Below are 20,430 nucleotides of genomic sequence, written 5' to 3'. Positions count from 1 at the left end.
ACCAGCCTATTGGCTCAGGGTGTCTGACACTCTGAGGGAGGAGTTGTAAAGTTTGATGGCCACAGGTGGGAATGACTTCCTGTGACGCTCAGTGTTATATCTCGGTGGAATGAGTCTCTGGCTGAACGTACTCCTGTGCCTAACCAGTACATTATGGAGTGGTCCTTTATGTTGGACAAAGCGGTTCCCCAGTATACATAGGGTCCCACCAATATAGAGGAGGCCACATCAGAAGAACTGAACGCAAGAGATGATTCTGGCAGACTCGTAGAAATTGAGTGTTGCGGGAACTGGCATAGAAGAGGAATTTAAGGGCTATATAAACCAGCGACGGTCACAGTGAATGGTGGGGGAGGCTCGACAGGCCTAGTGACCCCTGCTTCATTTTTCTGTGCTCTTAGGAAGCAAGTCATTTTCACTCTTGAGGAATTATCAAAGAAGAAACAAAAGGATGATGATTCTTTTCCATAGACGCTGTCTGATCTGCTGAGTTCCTCCTGCATTTTGTGTGTGTTGTTTGATGTTTATTTAGCTTTGAGAGGAGGAGTTCAATTGAGTTGGTTTGCCATTCAGAGTGTGCTTGTGTTTATGGCTTCAGCTGGCAGTCATGGCCGTGCGGGTGGTGTTTCAAGTCTGAGTCAGGCTGCACGTTCAAAATCATTTCCAGGCATCTGGTGCGTAATCTAGGCCAATGCACCATCCCTCCTCTCATGAGTATGGATGGCACTATTTGAAGAAGTAATGGTTTGCTTACACAAAGTACACTGCAGATGCTGTGGTCAAGTCAACACGCTGGAGGAACTCAGCAGGTCGGGCAGCATCCGTGGAAACGAGCAGTCAACGTTTCGGGCCGAGACGTTGACTGCTCATTTCCACAGATGCTGCCCGATCTGCTGAGCTCCTCCAGAGTGTTGTACGTAATGGTTTGCTTAGTTTCCTGGCTAACATTTACCCTTTGATGTGTCAGTGAGGCATCGTTATCAATTCAGTTAGTGCAGTTGTTTGAATGAACTTGCAGTGTGTAAAATTAGCTGCCATTTTTTCTTTACTATAATGTTTTAAATGAGCCAATGACAGGGAGTTATTTTGGCCAAGCCCTTGTAAGTCATTTGTTGTCTTCTGCACTCTGGTTGATCTTTCATTGATCCTGTTATAGTTTCTATTCTATAGATTTGCTGAGTATTCCCCCAAGTAACTGAATCTCAGGGTTGTATATGGTGACATATATGTATATTGATAATGACATTTACTTTGAACTTTGCACTTCGTAAATTCATGAAAATGCTATGTAAATGCATTAACATTTTCTGGTATTTAATCAAAATTACTTTATTAATGCATTATCTTTATGAGTCACCTGAGACCTGTACAGACATAGCAAGTTAATTGAAGATAAAATATTGGAAGGAATTGATACTGATTACTAGTTGTTGTTAGCTTTAACCTAGTTAGTTGTTATAAAGACATACCCATAAAAATAGCACCCTTCAGTCCAGCATCTCCATGCCAACCATGAAGTACTCATCTGCATAATGATCCCATTTACAGCATTAATTTTTACATTCCATTTACCTCCATCTACCAGTACTTAGTCCATACCATGCCACTGCCTTCAAAATTCAAACGTATGTCCAGCAACATAACCCAGGAACTACCTGTACTTTATAAGTTGTGGGAGGCTGTCTCCACCACTTAAAGCATTGTTTCCCAGATTCCAACCACCCTATGGAAGAAAGATTCTTCCTGCAACTTCTACTCTGAAGCAATTCCCTTTAGTTTTAGTTGCAGTTGCTATGGGGAAAGATTTCCTGCTATCTGATTGATCTATAAATCTCGTAATTTTTGTGTAGCTCCTTGTCTGCTCCACGCCATCAAATCCAGCCGATCCAGTTCCCCTCATAACTGGAAACGCCCTGTCCAGACAGCATCCTCACTCCTGTGCAATCACATATTTGTCTTTATTCCTAGTTGCTGAACTGGTAAATACAGATTGCCTACAGACTAAATTTTACTGTCTACTGCTTGCTTAGAAATGACCAGGTCATTAGCTCTAATTGCTGTTCCATCATCGAGTGTCTCACTGGCGATTCCAGTTCTTGTCATGTTCAGTTAGGAATGTGCAAACTTGGGCTGTCTCTTGGAATCTGGTCAACAGTTGATGGAGCCAGATTTATTATATTTACAACATTACCTGTGCTTTCAGAAATACTTCAGTAGCAATAAAGCGTTTTGGAATGTCCTGAATTTGTGAAAGAAATGAAAGAGATTAGACTTTTTAAAATCTACCCTTGAATTTTTTGTTATGTCATTGTTTTCTATTTCAAAATAGATTATTTACTGAGTGGAAGGTGCTAATTTCACAATCTGGAAATTTGAATTGACACTTCAGTTCCTGAATCACATGTACAGAGGGCAGATATAGGAATCTACCTGGGTGGCTGGGACAGTGTTAGGGAACAGGATCTCAAATCATGATTGATATTAGGTTCAAATTCAGATTTATTTATTTATCATGTGTGCATCAGAACATACGCTGAAATGAATGGTTTGTGTTAACAACCAACACAACCTGAGGGTGTGTTGGCACACGTTCCAGTGCCAACAAAACATGCACATGATGTTCAGCAGAACAACATCAGCAAATACAGCAAAACGAAACAACAACAGCAAAACCCTTTCCTCCCTCCCTCTCACTCACACAGGACAATAGATTCACGTTGTGCTGCAGTGTGCCTGTTAACTGTGTATTTTCAGAAAAGGCAATATCCCTACGAATGTTGCAGGCCTCTGTGCTGCTTTCCTTTGGGCCTCACACTGAGCTCTAACCAATTGATCTTACACCCAGCTCCCAAACTGCCCGATTTCCTGACTGACCCTTGACTGGCCGCATTTGCATTCTGCTCCGTGCGCTCTACTGTGATAGATTCCTGACATTTGCCCCGAACCTCTCGAGTCAGCTCTTTTTGTTTCAAGCGCAGGATTAGAATAAATACTGCCAGGTTGCAGCCTTGTTTCCATCAATAACCATCCAATCACCGAGATGTGAGGTTGATGCACTCCATACGCATTTTGGAAAGTACTTGAAGTAGACAAATTTATTTGAGTGTAGTGTGGATTTTGTCTTCTGATTTATAGTTACTTCTGTAAGAATTTCCATCTTTGCAGTAAATTCATTCCAAGCTCTACAGTTTAAAAGTTGCAAAGGTCATCAGTATACAATAGCACCTTGTACTGACCATAAACTTAGGAGCAGAAATAGGCCACTTAGCCCTTGAGCCTGCTCTGCCATTCCATCATGGCTGATCTATTATCTTTCTCAACAGCAATCTCCTGCCTTCTCCTCGTATCCTTTGATGCCCTGCCTAATCAAGAATCTATCAACCTCCATTTTAAATGTACACAACCACCTGTGGTAATGAATGCCACAGATTCACCACTCACTGGCTAAAGAAATTTCTTCTCATCCCTGTTCTAAATGGACATCCCTCTATTTTAAGACTGTGCCCTCTGGTTCTAGACTCACCCACTATAAGAAACATCCTCTCCACATCTAGTCTGTCTAGATTTTTAAATAATCGAAATGTTTCAATGCGAAACCCCCCCCCCCCCCCATTCTTCTAATTGCCAGTGAATACTGGCCTAGAGCTATCAAATACTTCTCACGTGTTAACCCTTTCATTCCTGGAGTCATTCTCATGAATCTCCTCTGGACCTTCTCCAATGCCAGCACGCCTTTTCTTAGATAAGGGACCCGAAGTCGCTCACAAGTGCAGTCTTACCTTATAAAGCCTCATCATTCGATTCTTGCTCTTATATTCTAGTCCTCTCAAAATGAATTCGAACATTGCATTTTCCTTCCTTACCACAAACTCAACCTGCAAGTTAACCTTTAGGGAGTCCTGCGTAAGGGCTCCCAAGTCCCTTTGCACCTGTAATTTTTAATTTTTTTCCCTATTTAAAATGTAGTCTTCACCTTTTTTTGTTCTACGAAAGTACATGACCATGTAGTTCCCTACACTATATTGGATCCGCCACTTCTTTGCCCATTCTCCCAATCTGTCCAAGTCTTTCTGCAGACTCTGCACTTCATTAACACTGTTGACATATAACATGAAAACAAACAGTCCTAATACCGACCCCTGCAGAACACCACTGGTCACCAGCAGCCAACCAGAAAGGGCCCCCTTTATTCCCACTCTTTGCCTCCTGCCAGTAGGCCACTCTTCTATCCATGCTAGTGTCTTTCCTGTAACACCATGGGCACTTACCTTATTAAGTGACCTTAAGTGTGGCACCTTGTCAAAGTCCTTCTGAAAATCAAAGTAAACAACATCCATTGACTTTCCTTAAATCCTGCTGGTTTCTTACTTTAAAAATTCCAACAGATTTGTCGGGAAAGGTTTCCCCTTAAGGAAACCATGCTGTCGTTGGCCTAATTTATCACGTGCCACCAAGTACCCCAAAATCTCATCCTTAATAATGGACTCCAAAGTCTTCCCGACTAATTAAATCAGACTGACTGGCCCAGAGTTTCCTTTCTTCTGTTTCCCTCCCTTCTTAGAGTGGAGTGACATTTGCAATTTTCCGTTCCATGCCAGAATCAATTGATTCTTGAAAGATCATTGCTAATGCCTGCACCATCTCTTAAGCTTCCACTTTCAGAAGCTTGAGGTGTAGATCATCTGATCCAGGTGACTTTATCTGCCTTGATAAACTTTCAGCTTCCCAAGCACCTTTGCTTAAGCAATAGCAACTACACTCTGTTCTACCCCCTGACACTTTTGAACTCCTGGCATACTGCTCGTGAAGTCTGATGCAAAATACTTATTAATTTTGTCTGCCACTTCTTCGTCCCCTATTACTACCTCTCCAGCATCATTTTCCAGTGATCCCATAACTACTCTCGCATCTCTTTCATTCTTTATATATCTGAGAAAACCTTTGGTATCCTCTTTGATGTTTCTACCAAAAGCCTTCATAATTCATCTTTTCTTTCTTTGTGTTTTTTAAGTTGCCTTCTGGTGCTTCTTAAAAGCTTCCCAATCCTCTAATTTCCCATTAAGTTTTGCTGTATTATATGCTATCTCTTTTATTTTTATGATGTCTTTGACTTCCCTTGTCATCCATAGGTGCCTCATCCTCCCTTTGGAATATTTCTTCATCTTTGGGATGTATCTTATCTTGCAGCTTCCAAATTGCCCCAGAGACTCCAGGCATTGCTGAAGTAACATCGTCCCTACCAGTGTCCCCTTCCGGTCAACTTTGGCCAGCTCCTCTCTCGTGCCTCTGTAATTCCCTTTACTTCACTGTAACACTGATACATATGACTTTATCTGCTCCCTCTCAAACTGCAGGGTGAATTCTATCATATTGTGATCACTGCCTCCCAAGGGTTCCTTTACTTAAACTCCCTGATCACATCTGGTTATTACTGTGTTGTATCACAGTGTATTACTCTGAAAATTTGATTCCACCCCATACAATTTCTTTTACTCCAGCATGAGATTAAGTTCTGATTTTTATAATGTTTCTGCTTGCCTGCCGTAATTAGCTTTACATTGACCAAGAGTCAACTATTGTGAAGTTCACACGTTGACCAATGCATCCAGGGATCTCAGTCAGACGTCAAATCTGTGCCAAGTTTATTTTGGCATGGTAGGAAATTTTAATTTATAAAGAATTGTTTCTGCACCTGGGCAGAGAGAGATGTTCAATTTCTCAGATATTAATGGAAATGTAGCCTACAATTCAGTGTGTAGGTATCCAGATGGTTGCATTATCTAGCAAGAGAAAACAACCTACCCAATTGCTGAACCAGGACATTAATCTGATACAGCTCATTCTTGATTGTTCCCTTGGATTTCAACCCTAAGTGTGGCAGATTGCAAATTCTAACACTTTGCAAGGTCATCACAGTAATGAGGCGATTAGTGTAACACTATTTACAGCACCATGTGTAAGATCAATTCCAGTTGTTGTCTTTAAGAATTTTGTATGTTCTCCCCTTAACCACATGGGTTTCCTCCCAATATGAGGATGTGTGGGTTAGGGTGAATGAACTGTAGGCATGCTATGTTGGCACCAGTTGCATTACAACACTTACAGGCTGCCCAGCACAATCCTCGCACATTTAATTTGATGCAAACGATGCATTTCACTGTATGTTTCAACGTATATGTGAAAAATAAAGTCAATATTTATTGTTATTTTTTACTTTGCCTGTTTATTTAAGTGATGTGGAGCTTCCTTGAATTTCAGCTCTAGGATTAGAAATCCAAAGAAACTCTGTGTCACAGTACATAGATAGGCAAAGCAAGTCTATAATTTTGTAAACTGAGAATTTACAAATTGCGGCTCCTTCTGCAAAGTAAGTCATAGTCATTGACATGGAATATACCTGGTGTGGGGTTAAATTTAGGTGATGACATTGTGGGCAGCTTGAAGTCTAGTTCCCTTGTGTTTGCACACCAATGGTGCCATCTGCTGGTCCCACTTGATGTACAGAGTGATTGAAAATCACTCGGTGGGGGTAGGGGAAACAAAAGAAATCAACGCTTCACTGGTACATTTTTAAGTATTAATTTTTAAGGATTATTACTTTGTCTGCATATGTAGGGTTCCTTGAAATGTTAAGTTATTTTCTTCAGATACAAAGCAAACCTGTACATTTGAACCATGTTGGAAATACATGCTAGGTTTAGTATTGGCTGTGCCAGGTCCTCATAGGGTAATTCTGTCAGTTGCTGTTTGCTGTTTTCTTGTTTTCAGAAATACAGCATGGTAACAGGCCCTTACGGCCTAACAAACCTGAGCCAACCAATTACATCCAAGTGACTAATTAACCTTGTAACTGGTATGGCTTTGGAATTTGGGAGGAAACTGAAATACCCAGAGGAAACGGTGAACAAACAAACTCTTTGCAGACAGCAGCAGGAATTTAGGCTTGCTGGCAATCTAACAGAATCACACTAACTGCTTTCCCCCATTCCCCATAACCCTGCAAATAATTTTCTTGCATACCTGTGCAATGCCCTTTTGAAGGCTCTGATTGACTCTGTTTCCACCAAACACATAGGCAATGAGATCGTAGTTACTCTCTGCGTACCAACATCTTTTCCTTAAGTGCTCCTTGTATTTTTGTTCAAAACATTAAACTAGCCAGAAAGAGGGGAAATTTCATTCCCTTCACCCTATCTAAGCCTGTCATGATTAGCGGCACGTCTGTCAAATATCTCAGCCTTTATCATTCCTGCTTCAACAGTCTAAACTTGTAGCTAAGACCTTCACCCCTGCAGATATTTGAGTAAACCTTTCCTGCACTCACTCCCGGACCTTGTTTTTTTTAAAAATAAGGTGACTGGAACTGGACAGTGTATTCCAGTTGTGACCAAACTAGTGTTTTATGCAGATTCAACATAATCTTCTTGCTTTTGTTGTCTGTGTTTCTATTTATGAAAACCAAGACCCCATACAGTAACTGCTCTCTCAGCACGACCTAATACTTAAGTACACCCAGGCCTCTGTTGCCTGGACACCTTTCAGATTTGACACATTTACTCTACCTTGTCTTTTATTTTTCAGTCTGCATGTACCACTTAATGCACCCTCATGTTAGATTCCAGCTCCCACATGCCTGACCAGTCAGCCCATCGATCATCTCTACTGATGTTCACTGAAGCAACACACAAAGACTACCTCACTCCTTTTGCATTCTTTATTTAATTTAATCTATTTATATATTTCATGATGTATGTGGGTGATATTAAACCTGATTCCAATTCTGATTCTTGCTATGTACCACATTTCAATGTTTGGCATCATAAGTATATTTAGAAATTTTACGTTACACACCCAAGTCTAACTCACTATTAAATATACATAAAACCAACACTGATTACAGTACTCACCTTGTGAAAAGCATTGTATAACAGTCTGAAAAACCAGCTGTTCACTCCACTCTCTACCACTCTTCAAAGAAACATTATGACTGGACCTTTAATTCCAAGGGTTCCATTTTTTTAACCAACATTTTTCCCTGGATTTTATCCACTGCTTTCAAAAAAAAAAGAGAAAGAATTGTACTGCTTCCCCTTCATCAACTTTCCCTGGTTATCAAAATGTTAATCAAGTCATTCAAATAATTTTGTCTTTACAGATCCCAGTTGGCTTTCCTGAGTAAACCCAGACTTCCGTAATGAGCATTCCAATTTACGAGTATTTTAAAAGGGAGGAAAATGAGTCATTGTATTGGGATTAGTAGCAAAATAAAATGAGTGTGCGGAGGAAGGTTTAATAACTAGTTGATCTTCTACCGTTGTTTACCAAGAAAGTCTCCAAATCAGCACTACTTTGAGCCATTGGACTTGACTTGTACCAGATCTCAGATTTAGTCAAAGTCCTTTTACAAATTCTGGTGATACAGGGCAGAGAAGAAAGCTCTTTTCCTCATGTAGATTTGATGCAACAGCATTAATAGTTTAGACTTCAGCTATCAATGAACTTCCAAGCAGAAGGGCAACGGCCAAAGTAGTTGTCAGCACCCAGGCTAAATCCTGAAGACTGATGTTTAGAATGGCCAGATATCAGTGTTTCATGCTCAGCCGCTTTTGAACTTGGGCCAGGATGATACGTTCTAAGTAAAGATAATCTTTTCAACGGCCTCTGGAACCCCCTGCCACCCCCCAAGCTGATCACCCCACATAATTCTAACACCACCACATCATAGCACTGACACCCCTTCAGTAGCCAATGACATGCAACCTACCTCCCACCCGTCAATGTCCCAAATTGACCCTGTAGGTACTGATTAGCCCCCCATACTGACCAGCCCTACCAGACTCCCCCTGGCCCCTCTCTCCTTTTTAATCAAGGCTTGTGTCGCAGATCTGTGACATACCTGCTTTTCTTCCCTTTATGGGACAAGTGGTGGATCTGAGCGAGCTACCAGTAACACTGCCCCCTGGTGGTTAAGGGCAGGCCCTCGAGGGGAGCAAACAGACACCATACTTTCACCACCTTGGCCACCATCTCCTTGTGCCTGTCTCAAGTTGCTGGAGGCTTTCCATACTATTCTCCAGGTATCTACAAAGGAGGGAATCTCAAGCAAGGGGACAAATAAAATTGGGGGAGGGGCGCTCATTTAAAACTATGTTGCATAGCAATGTCTTCTTGCAAAGGATGGTGAATTCCTGGAATTTCTATCAGGTTGTGGAGGCTGGATCATCAGGGACATTTAAAGCAAAACATTGTTGAAAGATTGGGAGTTATATATATGATATTGGCATATGACATTGGTTTACTAGCAATAGATAGATAGGATGACCATGTTGCAGTGTAGTAATCAGAGATTTTTAACAGACAGACATACTTTATTGATCCCGAGGGAAATTCATGTCAAACTCCATCCCAAAGTGCATGTAGTCAGTAGATAGATAGATAGATACTTTATTGACCCCAAAGGAAATTAATGTCGCAGTAGCACTACAAGTGCGCAGATATACAAATATTAGAAGAGAGGTAAGAAAGCATAAAAAGTTACCTCAAACAGTCTAGCAGGAGAGGGTCATCACTTCCCCATTATAGAGCCCAATGGTGGGGGGTAAACATGACCTCATGTAGCACTCCTTGGAGCTGCGCTGTTGGCTTAGTCTATTACTAAAAGTGCTCCTCTTTTCTGCCAAGGTGGCACGCAGAAGGTGAGAAACATTGTCCAGAATTGCCAGGATTTTCCGTAGGGTCCTTTGTCCTACCGCAACCTCCAGTGTGTCTGGTTAGACTCCTGTAACAGGGCCAGCCTTTCTAATCACTTATTGGGTCTGTTGGCATCGCCCGTGTTGATGCCATTGCTCCAGCACACCACCACATAAAAGACGATACTGGCTACAACAGACTGGTAGAACATGTGAAGGAGAGGCCTGCATACTCCAAAGGACCTCAGTCTCCTCAGGAAGTTGAGGCGACTCTGGCCCTTCTAGCACACGGCCTCTGTGTTGTTGCTCCACTCAAGTCTGTGATCCAAGTGCACCACTTTTAAAAGTGGAAAATTGCTGTGATTCATTTGAAGTGGCATGTCATCCTTAGTAAGTGATGAGAAGTAGAGGTCTGGAGATTGAAGTTAAAGCATTTTAGAGGCAGTATTTGTAAACAAAATAATTTTCAGATAACACAACTGCATTATTGTGCCACTGACCATCTTTGTTGTTATTTAAGGATTTAGAGTATGTATGATCACACTCATGTAGTGAGTTGTGTTTCGTACATGTGCAAATATCTCAGGGGATTCAAATTACAGCCCCAATTACATCTTGGTCAGTAAAAGGAGACGGGGTTCCTGATACTTGGCCAGTTGATGGGTTGGATCACTCCTGCAGTAGGTATAATGGTAACACACACAAAATTTTAAAGGAACTGAGCAAGTCAAGTAACATTTATGGAGGGGAATAAGCAGTCAACATTTCAGGCCAAGACCGTTCAACAGGACTTGCCCCAAAAAGTCGATTGTTTATCCCCTCCATAGATGTTGCCTGACTTACTAAGTTCCTGCAGATTTTGTATCTGTTGCTGAAGGTATTCAGCATCTGCTGTGCTTCTTTTGTTAAGGAGTAAAGGTAGCTCACTTCCATCCAGAGATGAGTTCAAAACTTATTCATCTAGTGGTTGGACGCTCTAATAGCTGGAGGTGGGTAGCTCACTTGTAGGGGTAGGCAACGTCACTTGTTCAGCTGGCAATGGAATACCAACCTATTCTTCTGGAGGTGGAGTATCTCAGGTAGCTCTGGAGAGTGGCACCCGCATTGTTCAGGTAGTGACAATGTTGAGATTGAGATCGGTGCCCTACATTTACCTGAAGACAAGTATACAATGATCATCTGGAGATGAGGTATCCCACCTGTAGAGTCGGTGATTGGTACTCTATCTTTAACAATGCTGTATCCACCTGTTCAGCATTCGATGTGGTACCCAATGTTCAACTGGACCAAAGAATGTCTAGTATTTATCTCCAGCTTGTGTTGGACTCCAAATTCTGCAGCTGGATTTATGGTACCCAGATGTTCAGCTGATATTTTGGCCATTCTACCTTTTAATTCCTAGATCAGTCCCAATTATTGCCTTTGATCACGGGAGAAGCAGAAGCAAGTCCTGGGAATGCAATATCAGCCTAGTTTCCTGGTTCCAGTTGGTTGTTGCTGACTGAGCTCTAGGAGTAGGGGTTTTGTGTTGCATGTGGTTCCACAGTGTTGACTAGCTGTGCAACCAGTTACTCGGCAATTAGTGGAAACTCCAAACATACTCAAGTCTTAATGGTTGACATCACTTCAGCAGCACAGACGATTGCTGGTTTTGCAAATTACAGATCAAATCAAAATTCTGTTCAATTGGTAAAAGCAAAAATCCTTGAACAGGGAGACAAAGCTTATGCAGCGTTTCCACCCAGTCAGTCGCCCCAGAGTGCTGCATAGCCAACAATTTAATTTTTGAAGTTTGTGAAGCCATTTGGCTTTGTATAAGCAATAACAGATGGTTAGATGATTTTCATGTCATTATGACTGAAACTAATTTTAATCCTCTTGAGGAGCAAAATATTGACGACTTAATTGACTAAAAGTCAAGGTGCAACACCAGACACCCGCTGTATGTTCACATTCTGTGTATCAGCAAAGCCTCAGGTTACTTGCTTGCTGATGGATTTCACTGATTCATGATATTAGACCCTTGGACCTGACTCTCAGAAGTTAATTTGAGATTTAATCTTAACATTTATCATTGCTTGTAAATAGGGTCAGGAACTGTGAATCATTATCACCGTCAGTCAGTCTAAGGTTCATTGGCAGTGTGTTGGCGATGATAAGTATGTATGTGTGAGTGGGTTTTCAGCAGAAATATAAATCTAGAATGATTGTATCCCCTTTCTGTTCCTGCCACCCTATCCTGTCCTGCTCCCTATCTTACCTTTTCCTCATTCCCATCCTTCCTTGGAAAAGAAATGACAATATTTCTTCTTAATATTTTCTGTTTACATTGTACATTTTTTTTTAACTTTCCTGTCTTCTATAGGGAGAGTTTGGAAGACCTGGTATCCCAGGAAAACCTGGAACAAAGGTATTCCATGTCCCCAGATTTCTCCTTACTCTCTTAGCCACCCACAACCGTGCACACAAGCACTTTAAAGTGACAGCAATGTGTTTCAATCCAAAACCCCTCTTGCTTTTATTTGTTATACCAGTTATGAGTGGGCTGCTGTATTCCTTATACTGCTAGACACTTCCCAAACGTCCAAGTGTTTGGGTATTTATGAGTAGATTGTTTTTTTAAACAAAAATTCATATGCTCCTGGGAGAGAGTTTGTAAACTTCTTGCCAGACTGGTTGATGTGTAATCCCAGATAAGTGATCCTCCAGCAGGCTTAGCTACAGTCAGCCAATAAAGTGCATCTACTGTCTTCCAATAAATTCTAAGATGTGTAGTGTTTATTGAAAGTCTTTTTATCAATATTTTATTGTTCAAACACTTAAGTCCTAATATACAGATAGACAGTGAAATGGAGCTTGAATTGATTTTGATTCAAAAAAGCTTTTGATTACAAGACAAAGAGGACAGACTGCTCAGTGCAAACTAATATTTCCTTCCAGGTTTTCCATTTCTGCATTGTCTTCACAGAATCTGCTCCCTTCCCATTCTCTAATCCATGGCCAGATTGCCCAAATCCTTTAAGAGTTTTAACAGAAATGAACTCAAGAACTCAGAATACAGTTTGTTCAACCATTTTCATCAGTTTATTAGTTATACAGTAAAGCTCCTGTCTGATTGCTTGAGAATATCAGTGGTTAGACATCTGGCTCACTGAGGCCTTATTTTCTGTCTTCACTTTAAACTCACCAGGGTCCTGTATCCCGCAGTTGTTTTCAACCTACCAGGACTCTATTTCCTGTGCTCACTTTAAACTCGCCTGGGCCCTGTTTACTGCTCTCACTTCAAACCCAATGGGGCTCCATTTCCCGTGTTCGCTTTAAACTCATCATGGCCCCATTTCCTGTACTCCTTTTAAACCCACGTTCACTGGAAGATTTATTGTACAGTACTACTGTATAACAGCTAGAAATAGTGAATTAAGAATGTGTTGGGCTAATAGTAGGAGAAATGGCCAGTCTGTTGCCTGTCCAACACCACCAAAGTCCTGAACAACATGCAAAGGTATCAGTTTAACTGTAACCGATATTACTGGTTGAATCTGAGGGATATTAGCCAACAGGATGACTAATCATCACATAGTTTTCATTTTAAAACACGTTTATAGTGATATTACTTAAACTAAATATCTAACTGAAATTGGTTTTTTTTTACTCACTTCCACCTCCTGTTATTGTGTTGCTCTGGTATCTAACTGCAAACTATTTCCTGCTTTCAATCAATAGGGGATATTTATTTCAGCTCTTCCTGGGTTTAAGGTTAGTCGCAGTACAGCATGGCGTTAAACCCAATTATTCTTTCTTTCTGGACTCTGTTGGTTTCTGACCTGTTTTTCTCTCCTGCATTTCTCTTGGACACAGGGAGAGCCGGGGAAGACCGGACCGCCTGGACAGAAGGTGAACTTTAGTTCATTTCATGCCCGGCTGATTTAATTCCTTGAGATGCTCTTTTCGTTCTGAGTTACCCTTTGTGGCACTGCATAAAGCTGAACAATCTAAAATCATTATGGTGACCAGGATTATGCAACAATTAATCAGTACTTGCTGAGTGTTTCTTTTATGAGGTCTTTAATTTGTTTAGTACAACATAAAAAGAGGCTTTTTGGCCAATCATATCCATGCTGGCTATCAGAAGAACACTCCCATCAATCTCATACGCCCAACAACATCTCTTTGATACTATTGCCACTTACTACGTACTGTGGACCGCATACGACATACCTTGTGATACCTTACACTCACCAGTTAACCTACCCTCATGTCATTGAAGTGTGGGATAAAACTAGACCATCCATGTAGTCACAGAGAGAATATGCAAACTCCTTTGAGGTCACGCTGCGAGGCAACAGCACCAGCCTTCTTCTTGTAGGTCAAGTATCAAAGGTCAAGTGGCCTCTCCTACTCCCATTTTCTTATGTTCAGTGACCGGGCATCCACAGTTCATTCTCTAACTTCTTCCAATTCCCTTTTGATCTTCAGTTTCCCCCCCCCCCCCCCCCCCCCCATGTCTTCAGATCTTTTGCACTTTTGTCAAATGGGAACTGTCTTCATAATTCATTCCATATCCACTGGTGCAACGCCCTCATTGTGGCTGAGCGTGGTGCTCAGTGAATTGTGTAAGATTTTCTGATAGGGATTAAATTATTGGCCTGAACCAAGAAACAAAGCTTTAACCACAGAGCAATGAGACGGCAAGCTGTTAGAAAAGCAATCAAGGTTGCACTATTCGACATCATTGCAGAAGTGTTTGAACAGCTGATGATATTTGAATTCCAAGGCTCGTCCTGCTGTTTAGCATTTATAATTTAATATGTTTTATAGACAATGCTGTTTTAATGCATAAACCTGTCTGAGTTATTTTCCAATATCCCTGATAAGTCATGAAAATTTTAAAACCGATGGCTATAATTAAATAATCAAACAACTGTCAGCGATAATAGCTTCATTTTATGCAACTATTGTAAAAAATCTCTGAACTACATAAGGCAATAGAGTTCTGTCCCACTCCATGCATCACAATGTGGCCTCACAAGAACTGAAATAAGATGCTTTGAGTTTTGTTGTTTGTCCCTGATGTTCCCTCCTCTTTCACTTTTTCTTACAAGACTTATGTGCTGACTTCCTTAATATTCTTATTATTTCCTTAATATTCTTCATATTTTATGCATAGGGGGAGCCAGGAGAAGCTGGTCCGCGTGGCCTCCCTGGAAAGAGGGGGCTCAGGGTAGGATCTGTGCTGTGGGTCTGACTGACATATTGATGCATGAATTTGACATCCAGAAACTACTGCTAACAAGACCTGTATAGGGAATTCGCTTTTCTGTAAACCAAGTGAGGTGATTTCTAACTTTTTGTAGTTTATTGGGACTGTTCGTATAGTTTCACACTACCTCTCATTATTCACCGTTTTGCTCAAATAATGATTAAGGCTACACTTGGCAAATTAGCTGTAGAGTATTGTGCATTATTATGGCCTTTATATGAAGGCAGCAAGGTTCTGCAAAGATGAAGACAAGATTACTAATGATCCTACACTTAGAGTCATAGAGTCACACAACATAGAAACAGGCCCTTCAGCCCATCCAAACTAGTCCCATTTGGCCCATATCTTTCTATACCTTTCCTATCCATTTACATCAAGGAAGACTGAACAGCCTGGAGATCATTTCTCTAAACAAAAGAAAAGCACTGAGGAATGAAGTTCATGATAATGAAAGATGTATTTGATTAAATGTTGAAAGAGATGTGCACAAGGCAGGAACAGAAAACATAAATCCGGGACGACTTTTAAGAAATCCAGTCAAAAAAAATTGAGCTGGTGGTGGAGAGAAACTGAGCTGGATTGTGCTTGATCCAGCCCACTCCTCATGCTGTTCCCTGAGTAATTCATGTGGTTGCATTTATTGAACTGTCACTGGTAGTGTGTTGGAGGCCTTGCTCCTGCAGCCATCCCACAAAGTGGATTGAACTAGGCCTCAGGTGGTGGATTTAAGTCACCCTGGTCACAGCTCACTGCAGTCAAAGACCTCAGCAACATATTCATAGACATTTAAAAAGTTACAATAACTAGAAATCATTGCATAATTAAAGCAGATTTTAAAACAATCAGTTAAAATAAGGAATAAATAAGGGAAGTGAATTAAAAACATTTAAGGTTAATCAAAAGGAAAAAAAATACAATTTCCAATCCAGTGAATTGTGTCCCATCCTGGCAGATGTGAAATGTGAAAGGCCTCTGTCCATCTGACTCCATTTGCAGAGCAGTCTGAATCACTGAAATCTAGTCTCCACCTTACTCCTGATCCGTGGTCACAATGTGCTGGTGTGAAACTCCATAATGAGCTAGCCAGCAGTTCATAGCTATCCAAAAGTTCCCAGTGGAAGCTTTGGGTAGCAATCATTGGAGTTTAGCCAACAAGACTTACTTCTACATAGAATACTTGAGGTGACTGTCATGGATGCTTTTGATGGAAACAAAATAAAAGGCTTTTTGTGAATTAGCAACCCAACTTCTTTGGGTAGTGTCCCAGACCTAGTCAACTTTAACTGCTTCATCACATTTCCTTTCATCATAAGATCAGAACTGAGGGTGATTGCTGATGATTGTAACTGGCATCTCCCTAGCACTGGTGAACAATCAATTTGTACTGGAATAGTCCTTTGAGAGCTGGGGTTCATGAACCCCTCATTATTGGTAGGGGTCCATGGTATAAAAAAGGCTGGGAATCCCTGTTTTAGAGACACAGACTGCATCACTGACTTACAAAGGCAGTTAAGGATGGACAATAAACACTGATCTTGCCAGCAATGCCTCGATCCTGAAAAATGTATAAATATGTAAATCCAACAAGTTTCTGGGTAGCTAAAAGTTAACAAATTTCACGACACACAGTTCAATGTAAATGGTTCATATATATATGCTCTAGGTTCATTTTGTCTCATTAAGTTCAAAACAAGTAGTTTATTCAATTGTCCCCTTCAAACGTAAATTAGAGTAAAACATAACCTCTGTGTCATTGCTTACAGATTGAGTTTTGGCAATCTGGCAATGGACTTTTTATTTTGGAAGACTTACAATGCACGAGTAGTGTGGGAAATCGTAACTGAAGCGTTTCACTTCATACTCAAAGTTCCCCATACCCTGTGTGGTTTGTAACTGCATGCGATAATGACATCGGACTTGCATGTGATTGTAACACTTGATGGGACCTGGTGCATGACCTGGGGCCATTCAGTGTGAGATTTGAAGTCACAATGTCAGAAGTAGTTCTGGAACCTGAAGTTGTGCTGAAGATTATTACTTTTGCTTTGATGTGGGTGAAATCATTGCTGCTGGTATAGTGTTACTTGCTGATTAGTTGGGAGAACTTAAGCAGAGATTTTATTGTCTTCTGCCTCATTACCACTCTTTAAACATCACAGAAGTAGATCAAAAAGAAGTGTGAGCATTGGCTTTTCACCTCCTTGCATCTGATCCATTACTTAAGGAGCTCTTGGCTAGCCCTTCCCTTCATCCACTTTCCCACCAATCCCCATCTCCTTGGTACCCATCTCAGCCCTGAATGTACTCTAGTAGAAACAGATGGCAGATCAGTGGAATTTACCAGCCTAGAGGGTTGTGGATGCAGGATCTTCAGAGGTATTTAAGGAGAAAATATATTTATTTTTAAACAGACAGAACAGAGGCTCATGGGGAAATTGGTGTAGGAGAAGAGATGAGACCTGGGGCAGATCAACCGCGATCAAGTTGAAAGGCTGGCTAAGCTTGAGGTGTCCTTCTCCCATTTTCTTATGTTCAGTCACCATGCACCAACAACCCTCTGAGGTAAATCAAGATGACACTCTACATGAAGAAACAGCAAAGCCCCATATCTCCATGTGCTGAGACTGAGCCCCTAAGCTTTGTTCTATTGGAATCAATGGAAGCAAATCTCAGTGCTGGAGTTCCACATGCATTAGCCATTATATTTCACATTTTTATATTTATGGCATAATTCTATCCCACAGCCCCCTTTGTGCAGGCCCTCAAAGAATCCCACTACTCCTCAAGTATCTTTATAAGTCATCGTTCACATGCTCTTAGCACGCCTTACTTGTCCCATCAGCCACCTACACCAGGGGTAATTTACAACAACCTACTAACATCCCGACCTACATGTCTCTGGCACGTTGGTGGAAACTAGATTACCTGCAGAAAACCCACAGTGCCTGTCGTCACTGAGAGAATGTGCAAGTTCCACACAGACTGCACCCGAGGCCAGATTCGAACCTGTGTTGCTGAAGCCGTGAGGCAGATGCATTAGTCTGAAGAGAAGGGAACAAGTTGTATACCCTGAGGATTAAAGGAAGGAAGGAGTAAGGGAAAGGAGTGACGTAGGAGTGGCTGAGTGCAAAAGGAACTTTGATTTTACAGAAAGACCTGCAACAAGAAACAACTCCGTTCTTCAGTCTGACCGATTTAAAAACTGACAGTTTTAACATTTGACTAATTGTTACATGTGAGTGATTTTGCTTTTTCTGAAGGTTAGGGCAAAAAAGTCAATTGCAAACCAGCTAACGAGACTCGTGAGTTGAGCAGGCCATTTTCAATTTCATGCTTCTTACTCAAATCACAAGTGACTGTGACAATAACCATTGTGTTCCAGAAAATGGAAAATCGCACAATCCGAAATTGTAATCACTCACAGATATTGAGCATTCAGGAAGATCTAATTGTTAGAGTAAATTTTTAAAAAATGATGATTTTGCTCATTTTTAAAGCTGATTAACATGCTTGTGCACATGTTTGTTTGAAAATAATTAAGGAAGTTGCAAGGATAAAGCAATTACCAAGCACCGTGTCCAATCATTCATTAACCTTTGGAAGTGAAATGTAGAATAGTTCATGGCTGTTTGACCACAAAAAGAACAAAGCAGTGCAAGTCTACGGCTATAGTGCAGTTTTAGACACAGCATTTTCTAAAGCGCATTAATACTTTGGAATGGGTTCAGAGAAAGGGATGTTCTGAAATGCAAAGTGAGACACACAATGCTTAATAATGTTGACTTAGAAGAAAAGTAGGTTGAAAGCAAAGTAGACCCCAGTGGCTGAATGGGGGGGAAGAGATACAGTATAAGCTGATTCTATCATTTTACTAACATGTTCCTTTAACCACCTTGATTCAGTGAATTTTTCTTTAAAATTATGATTTACTGGTAATGCAATCCCATTCTGTGTAACTAGTAGCTGTCAAATTAGTTAATTTTGCTGACCAGTGGTCATTTACAATGTGGGTGTTATATAAAAAATTGGTCTGAACCTACAGGCAAGCATTACAGCTCAATGGTGGGGGAGAGTTATGAATTTTAAGTAGGAAATATTTCAACAACATTATAAGATGGATCACAATTCATTCTTGTTTCATTCCCAGAGGATTTTCTAGTTTTTGAAAGATGGCCATCTGCTGGTTTCTAATATTAGGATGTGTTTATTTCATTTAAAATTTGAAGTTCCCTCATTGGAATTCGGATGTGACAAGTTAGACAAAAATAAATTTCTTGATTTCTAACCTGGGTGTTTGTATTGTACAGGGTGAAAGTGGCCTGCCAGGACAAGATGGTACACCAGGGCAGAAAGTAAGTCATGTTATATAATGCAGATAACTGGGTTTAAAGCCGTGATGTTTTTAAAGTAAGCATAAATAAAAGTTGCTCATTTACACACCTCTGCTGTAGTGGGACAGAATTGATTATCTGTGTTCTTATTTTATAAGCTATAATCTATGCACCTTTGCCTGTGATGACTTAGAAGGATCCATCCTCAGTTGAAAACGTGGTGTTAGGTCCCACATCCATCATCAATATATACACTGGTACCTTATATTGGCCTTGCAGGGTGTCTGTGGCTTCCTGGTTCTCAGTGTCCTCCCAACATCACTGCTTACTCCATCTGTGTGACTAGACCGTACCCAATGAAAATCAAAACCCACCCTGGTAATACCTTGGACTTCTTCCATTGCTTCCAAGCACCTATGCATGTGTTGCAAACTTTATAACTACTAAAATATTGTATATTGATTGCATTCAAGCTTTGCAATTTAATTTAAAACATTAATAATAAAACACATATCCCCACCTTTCAGACATCGATTACTGATGTATATCAGGTGTCTGGGAGGCTGCACTACGTGCACCAGGTCCAGCTGAGATACATGATGAACCAGATGTGAAGTGTTGTCAGAGTGTCATAGAACTGAGATTGCTCTAAATGTGAGGTGCAGCAGGTAATTGGATGCATCCAACCTAGCTAGTGATGCACTGTTATGGAAGACTGCGATGTGAAAAATATGCATCTACGTCTTCAAATCCACACCAATGCTGGCTCACTACCAGCATGATCCAGCCGATACCTATAGCCCAAGCCTAAGTTTAATTTTCTCACTGTTAACTCCATTTTGAATAAATGAGGTTGAACCACCCCATTCATAACCATTTGACCCTGAATCTCTCTAAATCTGAGTCCTCCTCTGGAACATTGCCTTTTGAATCAACTCACATCTCTGTCCTGATGCCTTCACCTGTTGTTACCTCCATTCTTCATCATATCAGTTCATAATCGGCCAGAAACTCCAGCTTATCTTCCATAGAAACTCCAGCTTATCTGAAAGTTGTTTGCTTGAATACGATGCTGTTTCCCAATCACCAATCACTCGTCTGTACTGGTTCCCTGTCCACCACAGCAGTGCTTTGTGCAATCCTTTTCCTC

General features: G+C 40.9%; 1 protein-coding gene across 1 annotated transcript in view; it reads left to right on the top strand.

The window, feature by feature from the left end:
- col13a1 (collagen, type XIII, alpha 1) overlaps window positions 1-20,430 on the top strand; it is a 121,590-nt gene that overhangs the window by 64,717 nt on the left and 36,443 nt on the right. Inside the window, exons 19-23 of the mRNA XM_073025335.1 lie at window positions 12,055-12,099; window positions 13,413-13,445; window positions 13,548-13,583; window positions 14,857-14,910; window positions 19,257-19,301. Of these exons, the coding sequence (XP_072881436.1) occupies window positions 12,055-12,099; window positions 13,413-13,445; window positions 13,548-13,583; window positions 14,857-14,910; window positions 19,257-19,301 (213 nt within the window). The remainder of the gene's footprint in view (window positions 1-12,054; window positions 12,100-13,412; window positions 13,446-13,547; window positions 13,584-14,856; window positions 14,911-19,256; window positions 19,302-20,430) is intronic.

Source organism: Hemitrygon akajei, chromosome 21 (genome assembly GCF_048418815.1).
Source record: "Hemitrygon akajei chromosome 21, sHemAka1.3, whole genome shotgun sequence".
Classification (NCBI taxonomy): domain Eukaryota; kingdom Metazoa; phylum Chordata; class Chondrichthyes; order Myliobatiformes; family Dasyatidae; genus Hemitrygon; species Hemitrygon akajei.
Note: the sequence above shows the minus strand (reverse complement) of the source record. Positions and strands in the feature narration are given on the sequence as shown.